The sequence below is a fragment of the Triturus cristatus genome, chromosome 5_2 (genome assembly GCF_964204655.1).
Source record: "Triturus cristatus chromosome 5_2, aTriCri1.1, whole genome shotgun sequence".
Lineage (NCBI taxonomy): Eukaryota > Metazoa > Chordata > Amphibia > Caudata > Salamandridae > Triturus > Triturus cristatus.
Genome location: NC_140588.1, coordinates 1,077,916,666 through 1,077,936,899, shown reverse-complemented (window position 1 = coordinate 1,077,936,899; position 20,234 = coordinate 1,077,916,666). Strand labels below are relative to the sequence as shown.

The following is a 20,234-nucleotide window of genomic DNA, read 5'->3' as shown; positions in this document are numbered from 1 at the left end:
CACCACCTTTCTCGAACTTTCCGTGGTGCCGCATCAAAGGCTGCGGATCAAACCCGCGCATTTGACGCAGAACCATGGAGAGATTCAGCACCCAGATCCGCAACAGCTGAACCTGGCAATCTGGCTCCTGAAGTCCTAGAGTTTGGCTACCTAAATCTGCCACCTGACTGTATGGACATCATTAAGGAAGCTAGAAGACCCACTACCAGAGCTTGCTATGCAGCCAAATGGAAAAGGTTAGTCATTTATTGCAATAACAATGACATTAACCCGCTAGACGCATCCATCCAAAACATAATTTGTTACCTCTTACACCTATACCGATGCAATCTGGCATACACCTCAATACGTGTCCATTTGACCGCAATATCAGCCTATCTCCAGAACAGGCAGCACCTCTCTTTATTCAGAGTGCCTGCCATCAAAGCATTCTTGGAAGGACTCAAACGTGTAATTCCTCCAAGCCACCCACCAGCTCTAATGTGGAACCTCAACTTGGTCCTCACACGCCTGATGGGTCCACCCTTCGAACCTCTACACTCATGCGAGATTCAATTCCTCACCTGGAAAGTAGCTTTCCTAGTAGCGATCACTTCTTTGAGGAGAGTTAGTGAACTCCAGGCACTAACCGTTCAAGAGCCATTCATACAGGTTCACGCCAACAGGGTCGTACTACGTACCAACCCCAAATTCATGCCCAAGGTGATATCGCAGTTCCACATGAATCAAACTATTGAACTGCCTGTTTTCTTTCAAAACCCACAAACTGTCGCAGAAAGAGCACTCCATACACTGGATGTAAAGAGAGCCCTCATGTACTATATAGACAGGACTAAAGTCTTTAGGAAAACAAAACAACTTTTCGTTGCCTTTGCCCCACACCACAAAGGTAACGCCATGTCCAAAGCAGGTATAGCCAGATGGATCGTTAAATGTATTCAAATTTGCTATCAAAATGCTAAACGCACATTAACGATTCCCCCACGAGCCCACTCAACACGTAAGTTAGGGGCCTCCATGGCTTTCCTGGGAAACATTCCTTTGCATGATATATGTAGAGCAGCCACCTGGTCCACTACACATACATTTACCAAACACTATTGTGTAGATGTGCAATCAAAACAGCAGGCAGCTGTAGGACAGGCTGTTCTCAAAACTCTTTTTCAGACCGCTGCAGCTGGCACTGGTAGCCGCCGCTAATAGAGGGTACTGCTATATATTCTATGCACAGATATGAATTCAGCAGCCCACATGCCTCGAACTGAATATGCTACTTACCAGTATGCATCTGTTCTTGGCATGTAGGGCTGCTGACATTCATATCGCCCTCCCTCCTCCCCGGCGCCTGTCGCAGCTGCAGCTCTCAGAATTACTGCAAGCATGGTCATCACTTTCTGTATCTACTCCATCACTGCCACAATGGCGAAAAACAATCTGAGGATGGAGAGGATGCCCATGCGCACTGTGGTCCAGGGGAGGAGTCACCTATCTCAGGATACTTCGAAGACTCTTCCAGGACAACAACGTGCAAACATCCGGACCCAACACTAGGCGGCGATCTATGCACAGATATGAATGTCAGCAGCCCTACATGCCAAGAACAGATGCATACTGGTAAGTAGCATATTCATTCTCTGCTATTCGAGCGCCGTTCAGCCCAATGCCGGTCTCCACTCTTTGTGTCCCCAAGATGCCTCCGCGATGTCTCTCTCACCCGTTGACGGAGGTTTGCACAGGCCCGCCTGTGAGAAAGTGCCATCTTTCTTGCATGGTATGCCCCCACTTTTTGCTGAATTGCTGAATGTACTTTGACTGAGTGTGCCCTGGACTCCTGCCAATCAGGTGCCCAGGGCCTATGTTCCTTCCCTAAAACAAACCAAACCCAAATTGGCAAACCCTGGCCACATGTCAGCCCCTGGTAAATGGTACCCTAGGTACCCAGGGCCTTGTGACCAGGGAAGGCCTCTAAGGGCTGCAGCACTCCTTGTCACACCCTTAGAGGCCCTGTACCCTTACACATACACTGCCTTTGCAGGCTGAGTGTTTGGGTGCAAGACAAAAACAGAGTCGACATGGCACACATTCCTGTGTGCCATGCCCACAAACACACTGCCCTGGCATACCTCAGTCACCCCTCTAGCTGGGTGCCTTACACCAATGGTGTGGGCACAGTAGCAGGAGCCCTGTGCCCCTACAGTGCCCGGGTCCATTCCTGAGCACTGTAAGTGCAGTGCTGCCATTTAAGAGTACATGGTGCTGAGAGCTTGTCAAACACAAGCTCCACAGCACCATAATGGCAACACTAAAGACTGAGAAGTTTGGTATCAAACTTCTCAGCACATTAAACCCACACTGATGCCAGTGTGGGATTTAATGTACCCAGCACCCCAGAGGGCATCTTAGAGGTGCCCCCTTAAACCTAACCTACAATCCACGTCTGCTCTGAGGCTGCCTAGGCTGCCACCCAGCAGACTTGTTGCTGGACCCCTGGGTAGTAGAGCCCCTGCTCTCCTGGGCCTGCAACAATGCACATCCTGGGCGAGGTGCTAAATCTCCTCCCCCAGGATGGGCAGGGGGAAGCTTCAAAAGCATGCCGCCTCTGTGAGCTTCCCCAGGCCCCTGCAACCCCCCACTCTGGCGGGAAGCTTTGGCCGGAAACCCCAAATAAGGACAGGGGATGTGCCAGCCTGCCAACCCCACCCCTCAGGTGGGGGGGGGCGAGGTGAAGCACATCTCCGGGCTCTCGCCATCTTGAAGATGGGGAGCCCTACCCTGTCAGGACGAGGCAGGATAGGGGGTGTACCCACCCCAGGACAGGGACACATTGGTCCCTGCCCTTCACCTACCTGTAACGCCCCTAAATCTAGTATTTAGGGGCACCCTGAACCTTCCTTCCCCAGATTCCAGATTCAGAACTACAAAGAAGAGCAAGAAGAAAGAAGACCTGCCCTGCAGCTGCTAAAAAGAGGAAGACACCAACTGCTTTGGCCCCAGCCCTACCGGCCTGTCGACCCTCGAACCTGCTCCTGCTCCAACCCGGCATCTCTTGTGGCCAGCAACCTCACCAACCCTGGAGGACCTGGCTACCTTTTGGCTCTAAGCCCCTGGGACTCCCATGAGTAGAGGCGCTACTCAAAACCTACCTCTAATCCCTGACAGCAGCCCGGAACCGCGAACCCAGCACACTCTGCACCAGCCAAGCCTGGCCAGTGCCGGACTGAACAAAGACCCCGAGGACGTCCCCACGGCGACTGTGACCCCCAGTCCGGCACCCAAGGACCTCCCTCGACACTCCTGAAGAAGCCTGCAGCCTCCCCCTACCGCGATCAACAGAGGGTAAGATTTCCCGACACCAAAAGGCACCCCTGCACGCGGCGCCCTGCGGCCCCCTGTGCCCAATCCCGGGGTACCTACCTAACCTCCAACTACCCAACTTACCTCTCAAAGTGGTGGTGGCACCTGAAGAGTCCTCGTCCCCGAGCTTGCAGCCTTTCTCTAAACCGGAGATTTCCCATTGAAATCATTCGAGCGCCCGAAGGCTCAAAAGCACTCTGCACCCAGCCGCCCGAGTGGCCCTGGCAGTGAAAACTCTACTCCTACCTACTTCCCCACTTGCCCTGAGTAAGTGACCAGGAGCCCAGCTCCCACAGCCGTGTGGCTTGCCAGTCAGCAGCCACCAACCAAGGCCCCCCTATCCCTCATAGGATAACATTGGGCCTAACTCTCTCTGCACCCGGCCGCCCTAGAGCCGCTGAGGGTGAACCAACTGTACCTACCTGACCCTGGGGGACCCCTGAGTCTATGCCCAGAACCTCAACTCTGCCAGTCGAGTCCTTACCCTTAAACCGCTAACTCTATTTTCCTCATAGGGTAACATTGACTGGCTTTTTCCTGGACTTTTCAAATCTTAAAATATTCACCAAAAATCAGCCGAGTAACGAAAACGAAATTACTCCCCTGCTCTTAGGTGAGCTCCCAGTGCTGGATCTTGGTGCCCAGCGCTGAAATACATACAACTGTACTTACCCTTAACCCAATTTTCTTCCATAGGAAACCATTGACTGTTTTTCTGTGAAATTTCTTCTAAGTTTCGATTTCTGAAATCTTTAAATATTCTTCAAAAATCGTATAATATCTGAAAACGTAATTACTTACCTGTTTTGGATAAAGGTCCCAGTACTGAGTCTAGGCACCCAGTACTGGATTACAAAAGTAACGATAACATACTGTACCTGCAACTTGAATTTTCTTCCATAGGGAATCATTGACTGTTTTCTTTGAAATATTTTCGAAGTGTCAACTTTTAAAATAGCTAAATATTGTTTAAAAATTATTACAGTAATTAAGTCGACTTTCATCACTTGATTCTGAGTACTGACCCAGGACTGAATCTAGGATCCAGTCCTGGAATTCCAAAAGTAATCTAAAAAGTAATCTGTTGCAAATAACTTGAATTTACCATTGAGCTCAATGCATTGTTGTGTTTAAAATAGAGTTGCCTACTGCAACCACTTGTAACTGTTTACAAAAGTCAATTGCATATTGCAAAAGTATTTATATGAAACATCTCATTCTGAGAAAGTATATTTTAAATCCAAGTGTTGGTTCTAAAATAAAACAAGCATATATTTTTTATATATAAACCATTGGCCTAGAGTTCAGTTATTGAGTGTGTGAGACCATTTGCTGACTGGGTGTGTACAACAAATGCTTTACACTGTCCTCTGATACTGCCTTACTGCTCGACCAAGCTACCACTTTAGAGAGTAAGGTTATATCTAACTTTAACCTCTGTCAAACCCTGGGGGACTGTGGACTCTGTACACCCTGTACCTATTAAGGAGCAGTATATACAGAGCCACTTTCTCACACCGCCTCCGCGATGTAGGAGGGCGGAGGGGCTGGGGAGCCCCGGACGGTTCTCACTCCGCTGATCTCGCCGCTCTGCTAGGTTCTCCAGTCAGGCATCGGGAGCGTCACGGTGTTGCACCTACTGCCTCGACAATAGAAGTCCCGGCGTCCGATCTTCCCCCAAGCCTCGGATGTTCCCAATTCTGCTCTGGGACTCCCGGCAGTGTGTCGCTTCTGCCTCAGCATGAGAGCCACCTCCGACGCGTACAGTTACCAAACCTTCTGTCGAGGGTGTGTCAGGATCAGTCCACGCTCACTGCTCCGGCCGCCACGCGAGGCCCCGGTTTCCACGCCACCACAAGGCCGCTCAACAAATCCGCTCAAATGACGACTTCTGGTCTTTCTGCAGGGGTCGTTCCCTTGCCAATGCGAAAAGGGCAGTTTCTCTTACGAGAACCGTGAGATTGGACCACGGATAGATGCGGCGGATAGACTGGGGTAGAGAAGGGATCGGCAGAGCTCTGCTAAGCAGCGGCCATCGCGCTTCACGGCTTAGCCACGCCCCATTAGTCACATATTTATTCTTAACCAGTTGTGGGTATAAACCTGACGCTGCTCATTCATTTTGATCACATTTAAATACATCATGTTGGCAGACAGCATCTCATCACTGACAGGGCACCGTGGCAGAGTTAGTTTGAAAGCTATAGGTATATATGTCGAACTGATAACAATTGCAAAAGGCAGAAAGATGAACTTCAGTGGATTGACCTCAGATTGGGGAGGATCACACAGTAAATGGCACTATTACTGATTGATGATTTTACTTAATTTATTTTGATCTTTTTTCAACTCTTTTTGACCGCAGTAACCCTTTCTCCCGGCAGGCTGCAGCTCGGCATCAATGTTGGTACCTGGTGAATCTCCACAGTTTTCACTTTCTACGAGTGGGTGGGGATCCACAGTGGCTGCGGGGCTTGGAGTGTGTACCTCCAAGACTCCGTAACCTGAATGAAATTAACAAAATCCTTGCCCATCGTCCATGGTTGATCAACCGGCTGCACATAGAGGTAAGTGAGTGAAGTGGGATAAAGGGTGCATGGATGATGTTGTGGTTACCAAGTACGAGGGTACTTGTGCAGCGTGGTACAAATTAATAGCACTCCTATTTATTCAATAGCTGAGGTGCAAAAATGGGGCGGGTTTTCAAAATGCAATAGTACCAAACTCATCACAGGCAATGAGTACAAACCTTTCTCTCAGCTGAAAGCGCTGCTTAGGAGTGAGAACACCAGTGTGATTTGAAAGAGCAGTGTTTTGTAGCCCACAAAACACCAATTTTCACAGGGCAAGTACAGAGAAAGATAAATGAATTCATTGTAATCTTGCATGTTGTCAAGAGCTTCCTTGAGTTCTGGCTGGGAGCAGCACCTAGGATTTGGCAGCTCTGATGGTGGTGTTAAACATTTGGTCTATCCTCCATGTCTGGTCTCAGATCTACTTTTTTTTTTTTTTATTCCTTTTTTTCCTCCTTTTTTTCTTGCCCTGCTTTTCCCCACCTTTGTCTTTGCTGCTCAGCCCATTTTCTTTTTTTAACCCACCATCCAACTGTACTTCTCAGATGCTTTCAAACCTTAGTGAACTTTGAGATCTTTATTTTGTCTCTCCTTCTCAGTTTTTTACATCTTTGTTTTCCTTCTTGGTTCTCCTACTTCTGCTTTCACCCTGTTCTGTCCACTCTTTTTCTCTTTCCTCCCATCCTACTCTCCACCCACCTGTGCCTTTGTTCTGTTTTTCCTCCTGCCTTCCCTTCATCACCCCTTCTCTCTTCTTTTCATTCTTTCGCTCACGAATATTCCCCTTCACTTTATTACTTTCTTCCCTGTTTATCTCCTGCTAGGTTCATTGCTTTTCCACATCCTCCTTCTCTTGTCTGTCGTTGTAATCCCCCCACCCCCCATTTATCTTCATCTACTGCTTAACCTCTTCACTCCCTTATCCTATTTCCCTCTGTGGCATATTTCCCATGCCATGCATACCCATTCCGTCCTCTCTGTACTCTGTTCGGTGTTGTTTTTTCTTGTTGTGACCATCTCCACCCCCTTTGCTCTTTCCTTCACTCAATGCTGTGTGCTGTTCTCTGTCTGCAGAACCTGTTGAAGATCCGAGAGCAGTGCTGGTCGCTGGCAGAGCTAGTCCATGCAGTGGTACTCCTTGCACATTACCATGCCCTGGCTAGCTTTGTCTTCGGCTGTGCTCAGGAGGAACGAACAGACAGCCGAAGCGTGCTGAAGCCTTCCGTGGTGGGAAGCCAGTGTTTCTGCGATGCTGCCAATGGGAACAGTAACCAAGAAATCCTACGTATTAACAGAAATAGGGTAAGTGCGTGCTTGTGCATTTGTGCCGGCATGTCTTCATGTACCTGAATTTCTGTGTGCATGTTATCTTGTGTGTGTTGAACTGTATTACAAAGCTTGGACTGTCCATACATCTGTCTTGGCAGACAGCAGAAAGGCAATAAGGGGTGAGGTCCAAAAGAAACTGTTCAATTCCGGATTTATGGACTCTCTTAGCCCCCACACCTGGTTTACTAATGAACTTGTAATTCAGTTCACAAGGGCATATGCATGTAATCAGTACTACCTACCATTTACTGGAATACATTCTGTTGATGGCAACACATTGCCTAATGCTTATTACCATCAAGACTGTAGTAATCTATATTGCTCAAAGACTAGTAATCTGTTCACAGCATGTGTGACTGTAGATACACATGCTCTGCACACTCCTATCTAGTGTTTGGTGTGAGAAACACACTGCAACAAGCAGACTATTCAGTGCTGCCTGTGAAAGCCTTGATTTCGGGCTATTCATGTTTGAAATACTGCCACTGATACACTCCACCACACTCACTGAGGACTCTCACCACGGACCAATGTCGACAGCCCACGAGGATTCAGATCGTATTTGGAAAACGACTTTAGGGTAGTTGTGGGGAGGACTGAGAGGTGTGCGGGTGTTATGGAGCCAATTCTGCCCTAACTGTCAAGCTAAATGTCCTTGGTCTAACCAGCACCAGGTGTGCAACCTGTGCCTGTCCCTGAAGCACAACAAGGCGACCTGTTCTGCTTCCAAGGCCTTTCGCTGTAAGAGTGGCTGTGGACATATCACAAAATGCTGTTCCAGGAGCCGCTTGAAACTCCAGGTCTTTTCGGTCAAGAGGATGTCTTCAGCTCTGGAAGCAGGCGCAAAAGCCAGTACAAAGACAATGTACCCTGGAGATGTTATCCTCTGACCATACCCCAAACATGACCTCGAGGAAGGGAAGAACAGTGCCCATTGCTTTCTGGTGGAACATCAACAACCTTTTGCTGGGCATGCAGGCCTTTCATAGACTTCATTCCGCAAGTCACCATTACCACGGATGCCTCTCTCACTGGCTGGGGTAGGGTCACATCTTGACTATATGACATCACAGGTTGGTCTGAGCTCCCCCCCCCCGCTCCCACACTATTGCTGGTAAATAAACTATGTTGAGCTATTAGCCATATACCTTGCTCTCAAGGTCTTCCTTCAAGTTGTTTGGGACAAAGTTGTCCTGATCAAGACAGGCACGACCGCCATGTATATCTTTAAAAGCAGGGAGGCACCTACTACTTCCCCACTCTTAGCGCTAGAACATTAGAATTGGCACTGGGCTATTTGCCGCCACATATCCTTCTTGCGGGCTACCTTCCGGGAGTGGACGACCACTTGGCAGACCTGTTAAGCAAGATACATTAACAAGTCCAAGAGTGGGAAGTTCATCCTCAAGTCCTGATTCAGTACTTCTAGCATTGGCGCACCCTACAAATAGACTTGTTTGCCCCTTCCAAAATTCAAAATGCCCAAGCCTCGCTTACAGGTACCCACAGTCCCATGGCAATGCACTATGGATAAACTGATAAGGGATCTTTGCCTACGCTTTTCCACTTATTCCATACATGGTTCAGAAAATTAGGTAAACATTTCTATTGCCTATTCTGGTAGCCCCCACATGGACCAGGCAGTCCTGGTAATCTGCACGCCTCAAGATGACAATTAAACCACACGAGTACCTCCCCAATAGGCTAGACCTTCTTACAAGGAACAAAGGCCAGATCCGAAACTGAAACCCCAGGCAGCTCAATCTTGCACCTGAGGTCTTAAAGTTTGGCTACCTTAGCCTCCCTTCAAGAATACATGGACATCCTGCATGAGTCTGGTAGACCTGCAACACAGGCCTGTTATGCTGTAAAATAGAAGAGGTTTGTCCTTTATTGCTTCTCCAATCACCTGGACCCTTTTCAACCCAAAGTTCAGGACATTTGTTATTGTCTCCATCTGCAAAAGTCAAGCCTCTCCCACACTTCTATACGGTTTTATCTAGTAGATATGGCTGCATTCATGCAAAAGCGGGAACACTCCTTACTCATTCGCATGCTAGTAATCAAGACCTTCATGGGGGGCCTCCAGTGTCATCCCTCCCAGAATTCCCCCACCCCTGTATGGAACCTCAACGTGTCCCTTACCACACTCTTTGATCCCCCTTTGAGCCCTTGCATTCTTGCGCATTCCCGCTCCTCCTGGAAAGTAGCTTTCATTGAAGCCCTAACATTTTTCAGATGCAGCAGTAAGTTGCAGACCCTCACAGAACCTGTCATTGAGGTGCACAGGGACAAGATTGTTCACAGAATTAACCCACAGTTCCTCCCTAAAGTGGTTTCCCCTTTCCACCTCGACCAGACTATAGAGCTGCCGGTCTTTTACCTTTCAACTCTGTAGTAAAGAGAGCCCTTCACACCCTAGATGTTAAATGCGCCCTCATGTATTACATTGACCGGACCAAGCCCTTTGGCAGGTCTTACTAGTTGTTTGTAATCTTTGCAACACCTCTCGAAGGCCAGCCTATTTCTAACGCAGGTATTGCCAACTGCATCCAGATCTGCTACCATATTCCTTGGTAATATCCCACTAGTTTACATATATTAGGCAGTTACTTGGTTCTCCCTTTACACGTTCGCTAAGCAATATTGTGTGGACATGTTAGCCCACCAGCAGGCTATGGTTGGCTAGACAGTCCTACGTACTTTAATTCAGACATTTACATTATCCATCTAGCCAGCTCTTTTAAGGTACCGATTTAGTCCAAGCATAGCATATGTATCTACAGTGACACATGCTACAAACAGAAAATGAAAGCATCGGTTTGCAGCACGTAGTGCTGTAGATTCACATGCTCCTGCCCTCCGTCCTGGAAGTGTGTGGCTCTATTACAGATCTCTTTTAATCTATTTTGGCTTACTTCTACAATACACATAGTGCACCATACTACGTTCACTTGTCACTCATACTTACCCTCATTTTCATGCTCTCTGCCAAACAATTTAGCATGGAGTTGGTGTCCATGCACATTACCTGAGGGTAGAGTGACAGAGAATCCCATGACGCAAAAGAAATACAACTTGCAAACATCCCAGCCCAAAACTAGATGAACGGAGTATGCAGAGCATGGGAATCTGTAGCACTAAATGCTACAAACAGATGCTTGCAGGGGCTCGGGCACCAGTAGGTGTCGGGTGTACGCAATACTACTAGTATTGTTTTCCTTATGCAACTTGGTATCCTAGATAACCATTGCAAATCTGATGGTGCTTCCCTTTTTGATTTCTTTACCCTGGTTTCTTTTGTGTGCATTGCAGTCACTGGACTCTTGCGTGGAGCTGGAGTCCCTTCGGGAGCGCATTCACCGGATTCACCTGGAGAATGAGAACCGAGATGAGCGGTCCCGGGAGCACACAAGGCTAACGCCTCCATCTTCGATGCAGGAGCGAGAGGAAGGTAAAGGCATCACTGAGAATATAAGGATAGACCAGGATTTGCTATTTGTCTAGTCACAAGCGTGCAATTGTAATTTGTGTTTGGTGTGTGGCACAAAAATGTCTTTTAGCTTTACAGTACAGCAGAATGTATGGTTCCTAAGTAGATGCTATGTATGTAGTTGGAAGCGGTCCTGCTTAATGGAGTGCCTTTATCAGTATGAGGTCCTTCGCTGTCTGTGCTAGGAAGACAGACGGGTTTACTGTGACTTTAGGCACGACCGCGTGGGCCATATGACGAAGTTAGTCACTGAGTTGAATTATAAATAGTCTCACTTAGTGGCGAGAAGATTCAGAGTTTTTATATTATATATAAATGGTATGTACTGCGTCTCATTCACCCCGTCCTCTTACTGATTTCACAAGTTTGTACCTTTTGTCTGCAGATTTGGCCAGCGACATAATTGTAGCTGCTGATTTTTCCTGCTATGTCCAGGACCCAGAGTTTGGATACCAGGACTTTGCACGTCGAGATGAAGAGCAAACACAGATATTCCGAATCCAGGTAAGTTTCTGAATTGCGACGGAATAAATAGTAAAGTAAGCTGGTACTGTGCACATCAAATAGCAGGCTGTCTTGATTACACCACACATCTCCGCTGTCATTGGTAGGATTACTCTTGGGAGGACCATGGCTTTTCGTTGGTGAACCGGTTGTACTCGGATATTGGGCTTTTGCTGGATGAGAAATTGCGCTCTGTGGACAGCCTCCAGAACTGCAACATGGCCAAGCGCCAAGGTTGTGAAGCCTCCGTCTTCAAACGCGGCATCTGGAATTACATCCACTGCATGTTCGGAATAAGGTAAGCACCGGCCATAGGCTGTGCTGCATTTATTGAAGGGGGAGCTTTGAGTTATGAGTAAGGAAAGGAAGTGCTTACAACAAGCTGTAAGAATAAGGGAATAGAGGTTAAACAGGAGCTGGAATTGGAGTGGAGAGCACATGTGAGCTGAGATTAAGGTTTGAGAAATTGGAATGTAACAAGTGGCAACACAGCTTGAGACAGAGGAAACTGAAAGACCCTGAAAGTTGCTGGGCAGAAACATTGTGGCAAAAAGTTGTTGGACTGCAGGGAGGGCTTTTGTCTACTGAAGAAAAACCTCAAATACTTAAAAGTAATCCAAACAGGGTGGGTTAGGTTATTCCATTTTTGTTCCAATTTTTTCCCCACTAGGAACACGAATTCATGTTCATATTACACACTGTTTTCAAAGCTGCAGGTATTTCAACATGGTACACGGACATTAGAAAAATCACAAATACAGTTTTATAACCTAGGACACAGTAGTGAGTCATATACATGATACAAATGTAATGTGCTCTGCTGTTCTACAGGCTGTTTTGTAGGGTGAATCTTTTCTGGATTCACCTGTGTTCATTATTTCGCCATCTAGTGGTTGGGTTTGGAATTCTCAACTTTTTTTGTAGTCCTTCTATTTCTGTGTTTAAGGCATGTGTACTGTAGATACACATGCTTTGCATACTCTTGCCATCTAGTGTTGGGTCCGGATGTTTGCAAGTTGTTTTTGTCTTCGAAGAAGTCTTTCCAGTCACGAGGTACGGTGACTCCTCGTTTCGGTGATAGTGCGTATGGTCATCGACTCCATTATTAGATAGTTTGTTTCCGCCATCGGGTTCGGACGTGTATTGCTGCGCTCTGGTTCGGAATCGTTTCTCGGGTTCCCACGGTACACAATCCACTCTATCCCGACGGTATTATTTTGAATGCATTTCCCACTTCTCTGCGTTTCGATTCGGTCAACGAAATCTCCATTTGCAATCGGAAAGTCTTGTGGGCGGCCTTCGGGCCTAACCACATCGGCCTGGTTCTTTGACGATGGACCAGACTCCTTTCACATTCTTCCCCTGGTGCCACACCAAGTACCCCCATACCGACTTGCACCAGGTGTGTAACTCGTGCTTGTCTCCAGTGCACAGAGAACAAGACTGTGACGCGCGCAATTCGTTTCGATCAAAGAAAACTCTCCGCGATAGTCGGGCTCGACGTTGGGAGATGCAGCGCCAGCATATTGACATCACGCCGGATATCTTCGGTGAAGATTCAGAGCAAGATGACCCCGAGCCCTCACCAGCCGAGGAAGAACAGGTCTTCACCATGTTGGACTCAAATCAGAGTTGGAGATAGACCTCGACGTCGACAATGTGCCGCAGGAACAGGGTGACGTTAGTACAGAAGACCCCTCCCCCTCCCCCCCCCCCCCCCCCCCCCCCTCTTGCCCCGTCCACACATCCCTAAAAAAATGTAAGGCTTCAGCACCACCTCTGCCTTCTGGCCAAGGTCGGCACTGAGACGATGTTTCTAATGCTCCACCTCCCGGCTCGGCACAAAACATACTGTCAAGCCTTCCGGCTCGGGACTGAGTCGGCCAAAATCCACTTCGGAGCTGAAACCTTCCGGTTCCAAGCACATAGTCGGTTCGGAGCGGAAACCTTCGACACCGAAAACAAAGAAACAACCTTCGGAGCTGAAATCTTCCGCACCGAAAGGTCATTTCATCTTGGCTCCGAAACCTTCGGTGCCAAAAACCAAAGAAGTCCTTTCAGCACCTTCTGATCCAAAAATATACATTGTGCCATCCAAATTGGATCCCGAGCAAAAGAAATTCTATATTAATCCTGACACAGGACATATTCATGCCAAGACGCCATCCAAGCACAAGCTTCCTAATGGCGACAGTCATTATAAAAACCCTTTAAAAAATAAATTTTTGGGTACTAGCCCTTTCTATCCCCTACCATCATCTCCTCCTCCTCCTCCTCCCTGCTCCCCGCCTTTAGATCCTTTACACATTACACCTCATCACTCTCCTCTGTGTCACCATGACGGAGACGATACTGATGAGGGAGACACACACTTACCTGTGGATCCATGGACGGATTATACAATTGAATCTCCATTGGATAATGATCCAGACCTTTACCCTGCCAAGCCATCTCCACCTGATGAAAATGTGTCCTATCAAGAATTCATTGCCAGGGCTGCACAATGCCATGGGGTGGTGCTCCACAGATAATCCTTAGAAGAGGACTTCCTGTTTGGGACTCTAAGATCCATACACGGGTCGAGCCAGACACTCCCTATGCTCAAAGGTATGATAAGACACGCAGATGAAATTTATAAAGATCCTGTACGTATACGAATACTGACTCCTAGAGTCAACAAGAAATACAAACCTTTCCCAACAGATCCAGTATTTATTAAAAGGCCAGTTACCACTTGATTCTTTGGTAGTCTCTAAACCCAAACTGCGGGGGATGCTCCTCCCCCAGTTATAGAATCAAAACTCCTTGATGCTCCTGGAAAACACATAGCTGCACAAGCTGCTAATCACTGGTGTATTGCTAACACTCGGGGTCTGCTAGCATATCTCCCAGATGAGCATAAAGCGAAAGCTCAAGGCTTAGTCCAGGAAGGAAATTAATTTCCAACTCTTCTATAAGGTGTGCTCTAGATGCTGCAGCTAGAGAAGTCAATACTACCATCTTACTCGGAAGGCATGCCTGGTTACAGATTTCTGGGTTTAAACAATTCATTTTAAACACTCCTCTTGATAAAGAACATCTTTTCGGCCCTGACGTTGATCAAATGCTCGAAAAAAGGTCACCGAAGTAGCAAAATCTATGGGAGCGCTTCAGTCTCATTCAAACAGAGGTTCCTTTCGGCACTCCTTTTACCGGGGAGGGTCCAAGTCAGCAGCCTCAGATCAAAACATTTCCTCGTACAAAGGTAACAACCAATCCTATTCTCCAAGAGGATTTTTCAGAGGAGGTTATAGGGGAAACCGTTCCAAAGGCAGGGGTAAAAACGCCACACCCCGTAACTCCCCTTCCCCTCATAAGCAGCGACTTCCCCAGGCTTCCCTCCGATTATTCCACACCTGTCGGAGGAAGACTTCAACACTTTCTCCCCATTTGGAAATCTATAACAGACAAATGGGTGCTTGGAATTATCCAACATGGTTATTGCCTGGAGCTTACCACCAATCCTCCAAATATTCCACTTCGCTCTCACAATTTGTCCCCAGACCACCTGCTATTGCTCGAACAAGAGGTGCCATCTCTCTTACTGGAAGGAGCTATAGAACCAGTTCCACTTCAGTACCAAGGGTCAGGGGTCTATTCTCTCTACTTTCTGATCCCCAAAAAGGACGGCTCATTAACACCTATTCTAGATCTCAGAGAGTTGAACCGATACATAATGTCAGAGCACTTTCACATGGTGACCCTTCAGCAGGTACTTCCTCTTTTACAGCAGGGGATTTTACGTCTACTATAGACTTGAAAGACGCATATTTTCACATTCCAATTCATCGCAAATACCTCAGATTTGTGATAACAGGGAAGCATTACCAGTTCAAAGTACTTCTATTTGGAGTCCCCACTGCTCCCATAGTATTTACCAAATGTCTGGCAGTAGTAGCCACTCATCTCAGAAGACAACATATTCATGTCTTCCCATACCTAGATGACTGACTCATCAAAGGCAGCACTTACCAAAACTGTCTGCAACACACTCGGACAACAATAGACCTACTTCATCAATTGGGTTTCACAATCAATGCACAGGAATCTCACCTGTGTCCTGCACGGATGCAGTCTTATCTAGGAGCTACTATCACAACTCTCAAAGCTCTAGCCTCTCCCAATGCAGCCAGAATTCACAACATTCAGTCTATGGCACTACAGTTTCAACCCAATCAAACATTACCAGCCAGAGTTTTCATGCAACTGCTGGGAATGATGGCGTCCTGCATTGCAATCGTACCTCATGCAAGGCTTCACATGCGTCCCCTGCAAAAATGTCTAGCACATCAGTGGAATCAATCACAGGGTCAATTAACCGATCTAGTGTTGGTAAAAGGCCGCACCCATCGCTCTCTGCAGTGGTGGGACCCACAAAACTTTTCAAAAGAGCGGCCCGTCATAGGCACTATTCCACAGACTGTGCTACCAGCAGACGCTTCTCTCACCGGTTGGGGTGACCATCTCCAACATTACATAATCCAGTGTCTGTGGAGCGAGTATCGCAAAAGTCTCCACATCAACTACCTAGAGCGTCTGGCGGTGTTCCTAGCACTCAAAGCTTTTCAGACTCACCTTATAGGCAAAGCTGTCCTAGTCCGCACAGACAACATGACAGCAATGTACTATGTACAAAAACAAGGCGGGACACACCCTCTCCAACTGTCACACCTCTCACAAAACACTTGGAACTAGGCAATTCATCACAAGATACTGGCGAAACACCTTCCAGGAGTAGACCATTAAATTGCCGATCTCCTCAGCAGACAAAGGCAGCAAGTTCACGAGTGGGAACTTCATCCCCCAAGTTTTCCTTCCTTACTCCCAACACTGGGGACTTCCACAAATAGATCTGTTCGCCACAGTACACAAAGCAAAATGCCCAAACTTTGTATCCAGGTTCCCACACCATCTATCCAAAGGCAATGCCCTATGGGTGAATTGGTCAGGGATATTTGCCTACGCTTTTCCGCCTCTCCCACTACTTCCATTACTAGTTTGGAAGCTCAGGCAAACATCCCTCATACTGATCTTAGTAGCCCCCACATAGGCTTGTCAACCTTGATACACCACCCTGTTAGAACTGTCAGTGGTTCCACATCAAAAACTACAGCTCACCTCCAGTCTCCTCACTCCGAGCCATGGAGAAATCAGACATCCAAAACCCAAGGAGCTTAACCTAGCCATTTGGCTCCTGAAGTCATGGAGTTCGGTTATTTAAATCTACCACCACAATGTATGAGTACTTTAAAAGAAGGAAGAAAGCCTTCTACCAGAGCTTGCTATGCAGCAAAGTGGGAACGATTTGTTATCTATTGTAATAACAACAAGATCAATCCTCTAGACGCTTCTGTACAGAATATTATCTGTTACCTATTACATTTAGAGAAGTGTGGAGTGTGGAGAAGTGTGGCTCAATGATTAGAGCGGCAGACCCTGATGCAGAGGTGTAGCCCGGGACCAGGGTTCAATTCCCTGCCTCGGCGGGTCTTGGGCTCAAAAATTCCACGGACCTGATAATTCTCGCCTCGGTGCCTATTCCAATCATGGAGTCCCACTCTGCAACTCTGGGCAATAGCTTGCTTAATCTCCACAACGCTAAGGATGCCTGGCCTCCACCTTGGGGGTGCCCAGGAGTGGACGCCTCACAGGGAAAGCCAGGATGGGTTCCACAGCGGTACTCGTACAAGCGCCTTGAGCCCCTTGCAGGTGAGTAGTGCGCTACACAAGTATCAATTTACATTTACAGCAAACCGGGTTGGCTTACTCCTCTATTAGTTTACATCTTGCAGCATTGGCTGCATATTTGCAAAACAGACAACGTGTATCTCTATTCTAAATTCCAGTAATTAAAGCTTTCATGGAAAGTTTGAAAATAATAATACCACCAAGAGTCCCACTCCCACCAGTGTGGAATCTAAATATTGTCCTTACAAGACTTATGGGTCCACCCTTTGAACCCTTCTAGAATTGTCCTCTACAATTTCTTTCATGGAAAGTTGCTATCCCCATTGCCATCACTTCATTGAGGAGAGTTGGTGAGCTACAAGCTCTAACCCTAGAGGAACCTTTCTTTCAACTCCACACAGATAGTTGTTCTTCGCACCAATCCAAAATTCCTTCCTAAAGTGTTTTTTATTTTTCATATTAACCAATCATTTGAGTTACCTGTGTTTTTTTCCTCAACCTGATTCAGTGGTAGAAAGAGTTCTCCACACGTTAGAAGAGCCTTATTCAAGTATCAAGTATTTTATTTAGCTTAGTTACTTAAAACCATTGCTATGGAGTATCTCATAGCGCTTCATTTAAATAAAAATATTTTTTTAAATGGTATGACAATTTACTAAAAATCAATAAAATCAGTGCAAAATATTTGTTTGGCAACATCCAACTCTTTTCCTTTTGGCTATAATATTGTTCTGTCCAAAGTTGGTAGCCGGAGGTCAGCATCTCGATTTTGTGGCATTCTCTTCTCTACTATTCTCAGATATTTAACCAGGTGGCAGTTCAGCTGCGTGTCCTCTGGTGCGGAGCACGCCAGCACAGCCTGCCTCCGTGTGCGGCTACCTCTCCAATTTTAAAAAGTGGCTTTAAAAGCTGTTTCCGTTCCTTTGTTAGTTCTTAGCATGTGCAGAGCAGGTGCAGCATGTCTTTATGCGCTGCACCACACAGGCGACAGTTGGATTGGTTTTTTAGCCAGTGTGGATAGTGCTTTTTGCATGGTATCAAACTAAGTCGGTACCTCAGGAATTGTATTTTAGTGGATTTGGCAAACCCTAGGGCTAGATATTTTTGAGCAGCGCGAGAGGAGTAGGAGCTCAGGATCATCCAGCCATGCGACCTTCTGGATATGGCTGCCTTGTCCTCGATCCAGGATTGTCTCTTTATTTTTTTCAGAAGGCAGTGGCTTATAGGTGTTTCCCAAAGCTCGATGAGAGCCTTATTATATTGCATAGGAAGGAGCAACGATTTTTGCAAAACTAAACCATTGTTTGTTGCATTTGCGCCACCTCACAAAGGCAATCCCATCTCTAAATCCGGCACTTCAAGATGGATTGTTGAATGCGTTCAAGTATGCTATGCAAAGCCAAAAGAACTTTATCCATACCCACTAGAGCACATTCTACACGCAAGATAGGGGCTACTATGGCCTTTTTAGGCAACATTCCTTTAGCTGACATATGTAAAGCAGCTACATGGTCTACACCACACACGTTTACTAAACACTATTGTGTAGATGTGTTAGCAAGACAACAAGCTATTGTAGGCCATGCAGTGCTTAAGACGCTATTTCAAACAACTGCAACACCTACAGGTTAATGCAAAAACAACAGTTGATGGACAGAATGCAGAATAATGTCATACATTCACCCCAGTACAGAGATCTGGGCCTAAATCCATCATTTTTTTGCTCACCATGCCATTCCAGTTTGAATCCAGCCATATGCAAATCAGTCTTGACCCTGTGCCTCATGGGAACAGTCCAGCCCGAACTGCCAAGTCAGGTCCTCCCTGGACTCCCTTAACTGGGGTGGTGAAGTGAGCTAAAGAACGATGATGGATTAAACCCAGATCAGTTGACTGGGGGGGGGGGGGGGGAAGTATTTGATTTGCTCAAACGCTCTGTCCATCATCCCCTTTGGTAACACCTACAGGTTAGCCACCGCTTGGGGAGCATACTGCTTCATAGTCCATGCCAAGCATGTGTATCTGCAGCACACATGCCTCGAACGGATAATGTTACTTACCCAATAAGCATCTGTTCTTGGCATGTAGAGCTGTAGATTCACATACGCCCACCCGCCTCTCCGGACACCTGTAGTTGTTGCAGTTCTTCCTACTTGCATACATACACATGGCATCTCTATTCTACACTTACCTACTCCATTTTCACCCTCTTGCAGGAAAATAATCTTAATGGAGTCGATGCCCATGCGCACTATCACCGATAGGAGTCATCTACCGTGTGACTGGGAAAGACTTCCTTGAAGAAAAACAAAGTGCAAACATCGGGACCCAACACTAGATGGCAGGAGTATGCAAAGCATGTGAATCTACAGCTCTACATGCCAAGAACAGATGCTTACTGGGTAAGTAACATTATCCTTTTTGTTGTTGTTGGATTCAACATATCCCCCATTTGGTGCTTCCTGTGACGTTGTACACCCAACCCTTGAAGCTCCCATTCTTGGTCTGCATCTTCAGATTCAATTTTTTCCACCGTTGGGTCTGGATGCTTTGCTGAAGGCTCTCCAATATGAGGAAGAAAAAAGTTTGTGAGAATTTCGTAGGAAGTTGGTTGAAGAATTGTACGAAATCGAGACAAGAAAATCGAAGAACAGGTACCGGCGGAGACTCCTAGAGTAAAGGAGATTTCCTCGATGGTTTTGAGAATGCCTGGATAGGGGGCTCCCTCTTCAGCATCATGGAGAAGACTCCGTATCAGTTTTGCCCAAATTGCCACCACAAATGTGTGCAGAAGAACCAACAGCCTATCTGCAACCTCTGCCTGCGGATAGATCATCGTAGCGACGACTGCAACGCCTGCGGGTTCAAGGCGAAGATGCTGAGGGAGAAGCAGAGACAGGCACACTGCAGAATGCAGGAACAGAAACCAACTCCAGCCCTGAGAGATCTGTGTCTGCTGAATGACCAGGAGGAAAACCTTGCCGAAGGTGACGAGGGGGAAACATCAGTCGCAGACCTATGAATCGTCGAAGGCGAAGCCCAAGCGACCAAGACAAGAGACCACATTTAAAAGACACATCAACTTAGAAAAACAATTGACTGAGTCTGGAAACACAGACTCCAAGGCGTCTAAAGGAGCCTCATTGTCAAAACACTCTCCGACCCAAAGACAAAGAACCTCTCATATCCCTCGAAGAGACACTGCAGGAGGTACGTCTCCAGAAAAGACTCACTTGTCGAAAGACTGATGAGAT

General features: G+C 47.0%; 1 protein-coding gene across 2 annotated transcripts in view; it reads left to right on the top strand.

The window, feature by feature from the left end:
- Positions 1 to 20,234, top strand: part of LOC146829699 (sestrin-3-like) — a 220,848-nt gene that overhangs the window by 96,525 nt on the left and 104,089 nt on the right. For both annotated transcript variants that reach the window (XR_014962284.1, XM_085608411.1), the window contains exons 3-7: positions 5,739 to 5,921; positions 7,002 to 7,229; positions 10,572 to 10,710; positions 11,135 to 11,253; positions 11,361 to 11,551. Coding sequence is in view for 1 of the 2 variants with exons in the window: in XM_085608411.1 (XP_085464537.1) it covers positions 5,739 to 5,921; positions 7,002 to 7,229; positions 10,572 to 10,710; positions 11,135 to 11,253; positions 11,361 to 11,551 (860 nt within the window). In the remaining variant the exon portion in view is untranslated. The remainder of the gene's footprint in view (positions 1 to 5,738; positions 5,922 to 7,001; positions 7,230 to 10,571; positions 10,711 to 11,134; positions 11,254 to 11,360; positions 11,552 to 20,234) is intronic.